This window comes from Sturnus vulgaris, chromosome 29 (genome assembly GCF_052056855.1).
Source record: "Sturnus vulgaris isolate bStuVul1 chromosome 29, bStuVul1.hap1, whole genome shotgun sequence".
Classification (NCBI taxonomy): domain Eukaryota; kingdom Metazoa; phylum Chordata; class Aves; order Passeriformes; family Sturnidae; genus Sturnus; species Sturnus vulgaris.
In genome coordinates, this window is record NC_142271.1 from 1,706,173 (window position 1) to 1,717,548 (window position 11,376).

The following is an 11,376-nucleotide window of genomic DNA, read 5'->3' on the forward strand; positions in this document are numbered from 1 at the left end:
CACACATGCAAGAAAAAGCAAAATAAAGAGGTAACACACTCTTTCCCATCAGCAGGAAGATGTTCAGCCATCTCCAGGAAACCAGGGTCCACCACATTAACAGTGGTTTGGGAAGACAAACACCATCACTCCAAATGTCCCCCTCCTTCCTTCTTCTTCCTTCAGGTTTATACTTCGAGCAGGACATTACACGTGATCTGGGATATGCCATGGTCAGTGCGGGTCAACTGTCTTGGCTGCATCCCCCATCATGGTTTAGGAATAATATTCCCCAATTTAGTACTCACATTAAAAAGAATACATGCTGCTCCCCTCACCATCTTCAATTCCAGGTGGAGATAAAAAAGAATTCACTGGGAATGGCAATGAGTTAAGAATCGACCATGAAAAATGTTCATGAATAGAACCTCCCATGAAAGAGGTGAAGAAGGAGTAGACAACTTTATGTTCTTAATTCATCTTTTTACTATCTCTTCTAAAATATCTCTGGACAATAAACTACATATGATAGAAAGAAACCTGATTTATTGTGTTTTTGTTTACATGGACTGTATATTACAAGCCATGGCAGATCACTGGACATTAACTTGATTGGTCACTAGCTCAAGATGGCTGCGTTTGACATCAGTTTTCTGTCTCCTACTGTATGCATCCAAAAGCTCGAGAAAATAAGCATAAGAAAAAATCTTGAAAGGTACAAATAAAAAGAGACAATGGTTATCAAAGACATAAAGCTAAGAAGATGTGGCACAGCTGAGTAGCAGGAGTCACTTGTATTGGCATGTCTGCTGAAGAAATAACAAAAAGTGACTGTGCTGGGTGTAGCTGAGGTAATTTCCCTGCCAGTGACTGTCATGGGGCTGTATTTTGGATTTGTGCTGAGTGTAGGACTGATAATGGAGATGTTTTTGTTATTGCTGAGCAGTGGTCACACAGAGCCAAGGCCTTTTCTGCTTTTCCTACTGTCAGGCTGGAGAGGGGGCTGGGGGTGCATGGGAAGCTGGGACAGATGACCCAGAGTGACCAAAGGCACGCTCCAGACCATGGACATCACACTCAGTATAGAAAGTGGGGGGCAGGAGGAAGGAGGGGAGGAATGTTTGGAGTGATGGTGTTTGTCTTCCCAAGTCCCTGTTACATGTCATGGAACTCTGCTCTCTGTGGGATGGCTGAACACCTGCCTGCCCATGGGAAACAGGGAGTGAATTCCTGATTTTGCTTTGTTTGCAGTTGTGGCTTTTGCTTTCCATATTAAACTGTCTTTATCCCAACCCATGAATTTTCCAGCTTTTACCCTCCTGATTCTTTCTCTGATCCTGCGGGAAAGGGAGTGAGGGAGTGGCTGTGTGGGGCTTGGTGGCTGCCTGAGGCTAAACCACAACATTGGTTGACAAACTCAGGATGTAGGAAATATATTCCTTTTGGATATTTTCACGTTTCTCAGTCCTTGAAAGGGTCCTCTATGATTTATTTCCTCCTTAGCTCCAAAGCAAGTTCTTTATCCTTTCATACAACAATGCTCCCAAGAAGAAAGGATTGAGGATTAACAGAGTATTTTTGGGAGGGGGGGGTTGAATAGAAGAGCTTCTTTATTCTTCTCTAGCAGTCATAGAGGACATTGGCAAGATAAATGATTTCATTGGCTTCTTTACATATTATTATGTCAACTGACATCACACCTAAATTGAAGGAAATTGTGCAAATTCACCTTTGCAGTGAATTCTAGAGAAGAAAGGAATACCTCTACAACCCTCTTGTTCAGTGAGGTGCTTATAGGGAATTCCTCTTGTTGGAAATAATACCAAGTTTAATTATTTTTTTTTATCACTTTAGTCAGGGGTATTGTTTGCCTTTGCCCAAATGGAAAGGAATGGAAGTTTCTTTTCAAAGGACTGTTTTACCACTCTAGGCCTGATGAGCTTAACATCTCAGCAGGCTGGGGGTATCACAGAAGATACACAAAACATAATGACCATCAACAACCATGAACAACCATCAGCTCCAAACATCACCCATGGCATGGTGAGAGACACCTGGTCTGGGAAAAGGTAGATAAAAGATAAGAATAGGACCTAATTAGCATCAGAGGTGAAGAGATGTGTAACCAATAAGAAACCAAATACTAAGAACTGCTTAACTTGGAACCAATGAACACTGAACCAATGTATCTCTATGGGATTTGACTGTATAAAGTTTGTGAAAAATCTGGTAAAATTCATGTGTCATGGAATGATTTTTCTCTGCACAACCCGGACTATGTGGACGAAATTATTTCTGTTGCAGAACAGCGTCCTAGCCAGAATGAAGTAATGCATTGGTTCTCTAACACTAAAAATGTTGTTGGAGACTTTTTGTTTTTCCCACAAAAAAGTGTCAGTGATGACTGTGGTTTATTCTAGACAAGTTTTTATTGTTTCTGGGAAAGGGATCTCCTGCACTAAGGCACTTTTACAACGTGTTGACTGAAGACTGAAGTTTGTTCAGTGTAAAATTTCAGTGCTTGGCTTTACAATAGAGTAAATGGCTCTGAAATGAGTGACAGGTATTATAAAATTTGTAAATAACTATGAAATATGTATTTGTTATTTTATTTACCCTTGAATAGTCCAGAATTTGTTTCCAAGGCCCACTTTGTATAGAAGGTTAAGCTTTTTAAACAAAATTTTGCACAACTTTGTGACTTGAAATTCAATTGTCAAATAAGATTTAAACTTGAAGTCTTTTAGGAAGTGGAAAAAAAGAGGCTCATATTTCCAACAATAGCTTTCCTACATTTTTTGAAGAAAGAGTGGGAATTCTTTGGGGAAATGTAAGACCTGAATAGCTTTTAGTTGCAGCAGGGTTCACTGCTCAGCTGCTCATTCTGTGCCACAGTTTGAAGTTGTGTTCATTACCAGTCGCTGGTGCTTCCATGTAGGATTGCTTTAGTTGTCTGATTCATAAGAGGAATGACAATTACACTTGTTAGAGCTTTTGCTGCCAGGGACTTCCCCAGAATCTCAGACTTGAAACTCAACTGAGTAGACTGAGCTACTTCCTTACACTGGTCATGTGGAAGAATATTTGTTCTCTGAGTTGATTTATTTTTTGCATGGGAGTACTAAAAATATTAATACCTCATGTAAAAGTTCTGATTTTTTTTTTTTTTAATTTGAGACTCTGGGTTAAGGGGAAGAATGAAGATAATGACATAAATAAAATTGTTACCAGATGATAAATGGCCTACACCTGGTGAGCTAACACAAAGCTTGTTCTCCAGAATGACTGGCCAATGTAAACTGCACAATGCCCATTGCATAAGAGGGAGAACTGGAAGGTCACCAGCCTCAGTGTCCTGCCAACTCAGCCAGGTCACCTGGAACATTGGGGTCCACAATCACCAGGGACACCAGAGAAACCCCAGGACAGAAGAACACATGGGTAAAGGGGAATGGAAATATGTTAATGATTTTGGGGAAAAGATTATCATATGTATGTTTAGGCCAGGACAATCAATTAATATGTATAAAAAATACAGAATATAAACAGAAACTTTCCTGTAGTCAACATGCTCAGCTTTGGGAGGAGCTATCTGCCTGTGCATCCAGCTGAATAAAGGATGCCTGCTTCTTAATGCTGCATTGGTGTTGAGTTGTTTTATTTTACTGAATTTTTGGTAACAAAAAAATTAAATCCCTAGTCCTAGATTGTCTTAATTGACAATAAAGCAGCACAAGATTGCTACAAAGGGGTTTGCAGAGAATTCCTAGCTAAAAGTCGTGTTCCATAAGTCTGATGAAAAGCAGCTGAGGGAGCTGGGTGGGGGCTCAGCCTGGAGAAAAGGAGGCTCAGGGGGAACCTTGTGGCTCTGCACAACTCCCTGACAGGAGGGGACAGCCGGGGGGGTCGGGCTGTGCTCCACGGAACAGGGACAGGAGGAGAGGGAACGGCCTCAGGCTGGGCCAGGGGAGGCTCAGGGTGGACATGAGGAGGAATTTCCCCATGGGAAGGGTGGGCAGGGCTTGGCAGGGGCTGCCCAGGGAGGTTTGCAGTCCCCATCCTATCCTTCCTAATTTACTGCTTACAGTTCTCCTGATCAAACAAAGGTTGAAGTACAATTCCTGGGGCCTACAGCTTTATTTATTTTAGCCAATAGTGCTAGGCTCTGGCACAAATGAGTCTCTCACTACACATCCATGGTCAAGGAGTAGAGGTTTCCATGAATTCTACCATTGTCTTAAACCCTGGACTTGTGGCTTCCCCTCTGTTTCTGGGATAGGATGTGTCAGGGGTACAGAGGATATGGGTTGGAAACAACTGGTAGAATCATAGAATCGTAGAACCATGGAACCTCTGACATGGAAGGGACCCCTACACCTCTCTGTCCTGCCTACCCCTCCTGAAGAGCCTGTAACTGTCCAGAAGAAACAGGCGAGGAACCTTTGGGTAAAGAACCTTCTCCTTCTCCTTCTGAGTGAAGAACCTTCTGGGTGAAGAACCAGAACCCAGATTGTAGTCAGGTACTGGAACAGATTCCCCAGTGAATTGGCTACAGCACCAAGCCAGCTGTCAGACACGTGGAGGGGTTGTTGGGGTGCTCCTGTGCAGGGCCAGGAGTTGCATTTGGATTCATTGATCCTTGTGGGTCCCTTTGAACTCTGCAGATTGTGTGATTCACACAGAAGGTTTTTCACCCAGAAGGTTCTTTACCCAAATGATTCTTTACTCAGAGGGTGGTTGGGCACTGGGACAGACTTCCCAGAGAACTGTCATAGCACTGAGCCAGCTGTCAGACACACGGTGTGGGTGTTGGGGCTGTCCTGTGCAGGGCCAGGAGTTGGACTTGATGATCCTTGTGGGTCCCTTTCAAGAGGGGATTAAATGATTCTATAATTCATAATATTTTACCTAAAACTCACCTAACAGTCCCACATGAGTCCTCTAAAATCAACATTGGGCTGCCACATTATTCCCCCCTTTTTCCTTCTTCCCCTTGCACTTTCTTATTTTTCTGCATTTTCTTCTTTATTTATCTGGGCCCTTGGTTGAGCCTTTCTGGTTTTCCATCTTTCCATGAACCTTCACTCGGTAAATGCAGGTATACCATGGGTTTCCCCAGTTGCTCTTCACAAGAAGCTTGACATGTGAAAAGGCTCTGGGGAGCAGCATGTTCTGTGAGGAGGGAAAAGGGGGATATTAAAATCAACAGTGAAATAAACATGTCTTCCACTGCCAGCCCTGTTTCTGCTCAGGAACAAGCTCCCAAAAGTAGCTGGGAGAAGCAATAGAGATTTGAAGCTGCTGAAGGTACTGGGGCTGCTGGGGAGGCTGGGGGCAAGGGAAGGCATTTGGCATCCTCTGCATGCTGGCCCAGCTGTGGCTGCATCTCCTTTCCCTCTGCCCCTTGCTCTGTGCTGACAGCGGGGCTGGGGACGTGCTACTGTGCATGGGGCTGGTGTGTCACCCCCCTGGTGTGTCACCCCCTGGTGTGTCACCCCCCTGGTGTGTCACCCCACTGGTGTGTCATCCCACTGAGCCCCTGCCATCCCCCCTGCCTGCCTTCCTCCTGACAGACTGGGAGCAATGGGAGAGAAGGGACGTGCTGTGCTGGGGTGACACTGTCCAGCTTGTCAGCAGGGCACAGAGTGGAACAACAGTGATGCCTGGTGGCTTTTGCCACCACTTGTCCCTGTTTCTCCACGGCACGAGGTCTGTTTGTTGTTTGGGTGCTGTAGCTGTATGTGCATCTGGCTTTTCTGAAGGCAGTGGCTGCAGCCAGGGATCTCTCAGGAGCTGTGTTGCCACGGGCCTCACCCTGTCCTTTGGCTACCACAACCACGTGCTACTCAGCCCTCCAAGCCCCACCAGGTCTCTTTCATGATCCTTTTGCCCAAGGAGGAAACATTCACACCTTCCCTGCCATGGACTTGCAAGCAAACCTGTTTTGCTCCCTGGCATCTGGCCCCCCATGTGTGGAGCATACCTTCAGAGGGAAAGTCTGCATGGGGTCTTCTTCCACATTGTAGGTGAACATCCCCAGGAGGGTTTCCTCTTCTCTGTCTGCATCCACTCCCTTGGGAGCAAAGCACAGGGAGAGCAGGTCAGGCTCATCCTGACAAAGAGGGAATGTACAGGCTGGATCAGCCCTCTTATGAAGCCAGCCTGTCCCAGGGCCCTGGCAGTATCTGGTGTTGGTTAGGGTAGAGCTCAGTCTCTGCTTTGGGTTTTGGTCAAGGGCCCTTAGGTGCTTGGCCAGAACGAGTCCTAGGAAGGATGGACCCCTCAAGCCCTTGAAGTGTCGTGCTGAGCACAGCAGTGCTCAGGAGATGCAGGACACAAAGCTCAGAGGATGCACAAAAGCAAACAAGACCCTGCCCTGACCTCTCCTAGGGCCACATCCCCACCAGAAGGGCCCAGCAGACTTACAAAGACAGCAATGTCTTTGGGGGCACTGATGACAGTCCCACTTGGAGAGACCTCTTTGGTGATGTGCTGCACTGTGATGGCAGTCAGGTAGACTCGTGCTGGCAACCTGATGACAACCTGGCCCTGATGCCCTTTGAAAGCCCAGCAATTTCCTGGGAAAACATTTGGCTGCAACAGAACACAAGAGCAATGATGTGTGGGCAAACACAACTGCCCACATGGCTTGAAGCGTTGGGGCTGACATGTCTGTGAGCTCTATTTCAGCTTGAAAATACTGGGCATGTGAGGAAATTACAGAAGCAGAAGGACTTCCCTGCCTGCCAAAGTGGGCTCAGCATGGCAGAACAGAGAATAATGGTTATGAAACCATCCTAGTCAGGGACAAGCAGAAACACCTCTGCCCAGGGATTATGTAGGGCATCCCCCTCCTGCCTCCCACACTGAAAAGCAATTTTTAGGGTTGGCAATGCAGACAGGGTCACCAGGTAGAAATAAAGCCTTTCAGGCAGCTGTGGCCAGGGACTGTGGGCAGAATGCAGCAGTGCAGCTCAGTCTGGCTCCACTCCTCTCCAGAGAGGAATCCCTGCTTCTCAGCAAGCCCAGCCCTGTGTTCCACCTTTGGTTTCAGGAACCCAATCTACATTTGACCACTACCACTGGGCTGAGGGGAGAGCCCCTGAGAATGGTTTCCAAATTCACAGGAGGGAAGAAAACAGATGATTTCTGCTAAGATACCTGCAGAATAGTATCAGGAGGGCTGGCAGTCCAGAAGAAACGTAAAATCCTGCAGAGACAACTGTGCTTGCAGTCGTAGGTCTGGGAAGTTCTTTGTGTGTCAATGGTGGCTCCTGTAAGGAAAGGAGGGCAAATGGCTGCAAGCAGCTAGAGACTGGCAGGGTTTGGTGCTCAGATACCATTTCTGATGCCACTGGCCAGCTCCATGTCCTCCTGTCCTGTCCACATCACACTGCCCTGGGGGATGCCCAGCTGCAAAGGGCAATGACAGCAGCCACATATCTGGGGACTGCCTCTCCCACAGGGCTATGAGTGCTGGGAGGAAGCAAAGGACAAGCCAGCCATTCCTTCTCCAGGTGCAGTGGAGAGGAAGAGAGCCCCTCCATCTGCACAGGATCGTTGTCATTTCTGTGCCATCCTCGCAGAAACCTGTGTGGGGGCAGCCCCAGTCATCCTTGTGGAGGCAGTGGACAGGACAGACCAGCACAAGGCAAGGAGCCCGGGCTGCTTGTGTCCTTACCAGAGCTCTTAAGGGCCCAGTCTGTCTTGACACAGGATTCCAAAGCCATCTGGGTGAATTCCTGGGAAAGCCATGAGCAAACAGGAAAGGAGCACATCAGGAAAGGACAGTTCAGCATGCTGCCATCACCCACAGAGCAGAGCTCAGTGTCAGCCATGCATGGCAAGCCATGGCCACAGAGCTGGGACACTGTGCTACCCACAGAGCCACGAGCACTGAGGAACAGCATCTGTGACCACAACGTTCTGACCCCACCAACAATACCAAGGACAGATTCCTTGAGGGTTCTGCCCAGCCAAGCCTCTTTCCCCAAAATGGCAGGGTCACCTTCAAACTACTGATCTCTGCCCTCAGATGAGTGACCTCTTCCAGCAGATTCTGCAACTTTTGGGTTTCAATCAAAGTGTGTGAATTCCTGCAGGAACAGAAAAGCAGATCTTGTCAAAGCATTCCTCCTGTAAAGCACCTTGGCTCAGTGATGAGACTTTCCCTGCTTTGCCAGTGCTTTTTTCCAGTCCAAGATGAGCGAAAGGCAAAGGCAGGACAGAAATACAGGAGCCTTTGCTGTTTGGAAACTGAACAAAGGTACAAGGTTAGCTGATAATGCTGCACAGACACAGTTCCATTTCAGGAAATCTCTCTTACCAGAGGGTTTTCAGTCCTGGTGGAAATACATTTGGCAGGTCCTGAAAAAGAGAAAATACTCCATGAGAACATCTACTGCCAGAGCCACCGTGGCTTCCCAGGGAACACTACACAATCTGCTTCTTCTTTGGGTCATGCTGTGTAGGAGCAGAAGAGCCTCAGATTTATCCAGCCACCATCAGCAACACTCCCTTGCAGGAGGTGCCTGTCCTACAACAGTCACTGACCTCCATGAGTCCCTTTGTCCACGGTGACCATTGTGACAGGGCAGTCCCGCAGAGAGCAGCAGCTGCAATTCACATCACCGAGAGTCACTGCACTGGGTTTGCAGCAAAGCCTGAGAGCCCACTGCCTGCTCCCTGCTGCCTTGGGCCAGGCAGCAGGTTAGCTGAGGGCTGTGGAATGTGGGCTGTGGAATGGGGGGTGCAGAGATAGGATGCAGCTCTGACCGAGGGCCATCAGCCCAGGCTTCAGGGGACATGGCAGCATGGTGTGCAGTTGTGCTTGTTGCCCCAGTTCTATTCCCTGTCTCCCCTCACTTCAGTCAGCACCAAGACCAGGCTGAAGGGTCGGCAGAGGTGTCTCCCCACCCCTTCCCTTGCACAGCCCCTCCTCTCTGGGCATCCCCAGTTCAGCTCTGGAAATACCTGTGCCCTTCTCTCAGCCTTGCAGCAAGCCATTCAGTCCAGTGGCCAGAGCAGTACATGGCTGTGAGACTACCTGGGAGTCTTCCCAGTGGTCCAAAAGCCAGTCCCAGTCAAGGGCACACTCAGGAGGCACTTGGGCCACAGGAGTTTCCACACATAATGGCCCTGAAGGAAAGCTGGTATCCAGCACAGCCAGGCTGTCACTCTCAGTTGTTTGCTCATGAAAACTCACCAAGAGCCACTGAGAGCAGCAAGGTGAAGACTTTTAAGCTCTTCTTCAGCAGGACCATCTTCTGCCTGGAAGAGAGGGAGTCCTGGGGCTGTCAATTACCCAAGCCTTAGGCAAACCCCTTCACATCAAGGAAGCACGGGTGCTTTGCTGACTTGGGCCCCAGAGCTCTCCCACACTTGCATGGTCTCTTGCCAAAGCTGGGGAAAACCCCTCCCCTGCAGATGCTGAGCTCTCCCCTGCGTGCCTGGCTATGCAGCAGTTTGTCCTTCTGCAGCCAAAGCTGGAGGCTCTGGCTCTGGTGTGCCAGTGGCACTGCCAAGGGGAGTTGTTCTTGGCTCTGCCTGAGACTGATCACAGCAACAAGCAGTGCTCAAGCTGCATTGCCCAAGTGGGAGCCCTGGGCTGCTGGTGAGGGAACACCCTCTGCTCTCCCTTTGGCTTGCACTGGCCCTCAGACATTCCCATCCTGCTCCCTGTCCACAGTAGAAACATGTAGTATGTGCTCTGTGAGGATGGCATGGGCTCAGAAAATTTCCCCCTGGGGAGACAAAGGCACCTGCCAGTTGCCAAATAAACCTGAAGAACATCCTTTGGAAAAGAATCCAGAGAAAATTATGCCTGTCACTTGAGTCTTTTCTGTTCTTCACCTGGGACTCGTTCCCACAGAAAGGAGACTTCACACATCACAGGGCTGGTCTTCAGAAAACCTCTCAGCCTCCCCATGCTGCTGCAACCCCACTGACAACCACATCCATCCTACTGCTCCCAACCTGACACCCTGGGCAGGAGCAGCCCACTTCATATCAGCTCACTGGGCAGTTGCTGAGCTCCCCAGTCAGCTCTGCCAGTGGTTTGGAAGGCTCAGAATGGTTTGTCTGGGGAGCCTTTCTCCTCCCCATCCCTCTGTGCTCAACTCTACCTCCTCAGCTGCAGCAGGAGGTGATGGCTGTCCAGTGCCACAGCCACACAGCCACTCTGGCTTCTGTCCCCATGCCACAGGGCTGTGCAGGCAGTTGCTCTGACCTCACAGCCATGGTGGCTCTGCTTTCACAATTGGGGTGCCCAGGGTGACAGCCCTTAGCAGCTGTGCATCTGTACATCCCCATTTGGGTTTGCAAAAGGCAGTGCTGGGAGTCTGCCTTAAGGTTAGACAGTTCATCCCACCACCTAACTAGTTCTATATACACCTAAGGAGTTATATATCAACAAGCAGAGGGCCAGGAATCATAGAATCCTCATGCAGGTACAGGGTGGTTTGGATTGGAAGCTGTTTTAGTTTAGGATAGGATAAATTTAGTTTAGTTAGGATAAATTTGGGAGGAAATAAATACCTGGAATAAACTCCAGTAGCTTTATAAACTTTTTATAAATCATTATCACTGAGCTCAGCACAATAGCTATTTTAATTCATGTTCCTTTACTGAAAAAACTGCATGTTAGGGACACTACTGGAGCCCTCTGGGGATAAGAAAATAAGCCCAGAGACCAGAAAGGTATTAAAACCTCAAAAAAGCCTAGAGACCCGAGACCCATAAAGGCCTCCATCCTGACAGACACAACAGACATTATGAATTTAAACAACATGGTTACTGACTGCTTAACCCCAATACAGAGTAAGTATAACCAAAATGCAATCACAACAGGGGTTTTTTTCCACTTTCTCAAGCCACGCGTTGGGCACCAAAAGTATTTGTCCTGGTTTAGGACAAATTTGGGAGGAAACCTCTGAATGAGGATTTTTTTGGAAAAAAAATATAAAAGATCTAAGTAGTCCTTCTTTCAGTTGGCTTGGGGGGAAAAAAAATTTGGAGAGAAGTGGAAAAAAGAAAAACTGTTTATTTAACAGGCAACACACCTTTCAGCACAAAAATGAACAATATCAAACACAAAACTTTTCACCATTCTGAAGAGATGAGAGATTTAGAAGAGTTCTTTCCTTGGGCTCACTCAGTCTGCTCTCAGTCCCTCTGGTGCTGGGGAATGCCCAGGCCAGGCCTGGTGGGCCACAGGTGTGAGCTCCTGGTGCTCCTCTGGGTTTTCAGTCCAGAGCAGGTTCAAACAGTTCCAGGAAAAAAGAAAAAGAAAAAAAACAATCCAGGGGGGCTTCTCTGCCTCAGCTAGCCAAAAACTAACCAAGAGCAAAGGAGAGCTCTCTCTCACTGTCCACTGCAGACAACACAGTCCGAGTGCAG

The 11,376-nt window shown here is 48.0% G+C and overlaps 1 protein-coding gene across 1 annotated transcript; it reads right to left on the reverse strand.

Annotated features, from left to right (window-relative positions):
- Positions 1-4,844: 4,844 nt before the first annotated feature.
- LOC106850938 (sperm-associated antigen 4 protein-like) lies at positions 4,845-10,218 on the reverse strand. Its single transcript, XM_088180197.1, has 9 exons — positions 10,208-10,218; positions 9,185-9,249; positions 8,306-8,321; positions 7,988-8,075; positions 7,661-7,721; positions 7,141-7,253; positions 6,406-6,573; positions 5,963-6,052; positions 4,845-5,151 (listed from the first exon to the last, which is right to left on the reverse strand). The coding sequence occupies exons 1-9, from the start codon at positions 10,216-10,218 to the stop codon at positions 5,005-5,007; spliced, it is 759 nt and encodes a 252-aa protein (XP_088036323.1). The 3' UTR covers positions 4,845-5,004.
- Between the last annotated feature and the right edge of the window lie 1,158 nt (positions 10,219-11,376).

Coding starts and splice junctions, on each gene's coding strand:
- LOC106850938 (XM_088180197.1), bottom strand. Junction 7,722..7,987: donor CAGAGATCAGTAGTTTGAAG/GTGACCCTGCCA, acceptor TGGCTTTCCCAG/GAATTCACCCAGATGGCTTT. Junction 6,574..7,140: donor CTCCTGATACTATTCTGCAG/GTATCTTAGCAG, acceptor GTTCTGTTGCAG/CCAAATGTTTTCCCAGGAAA.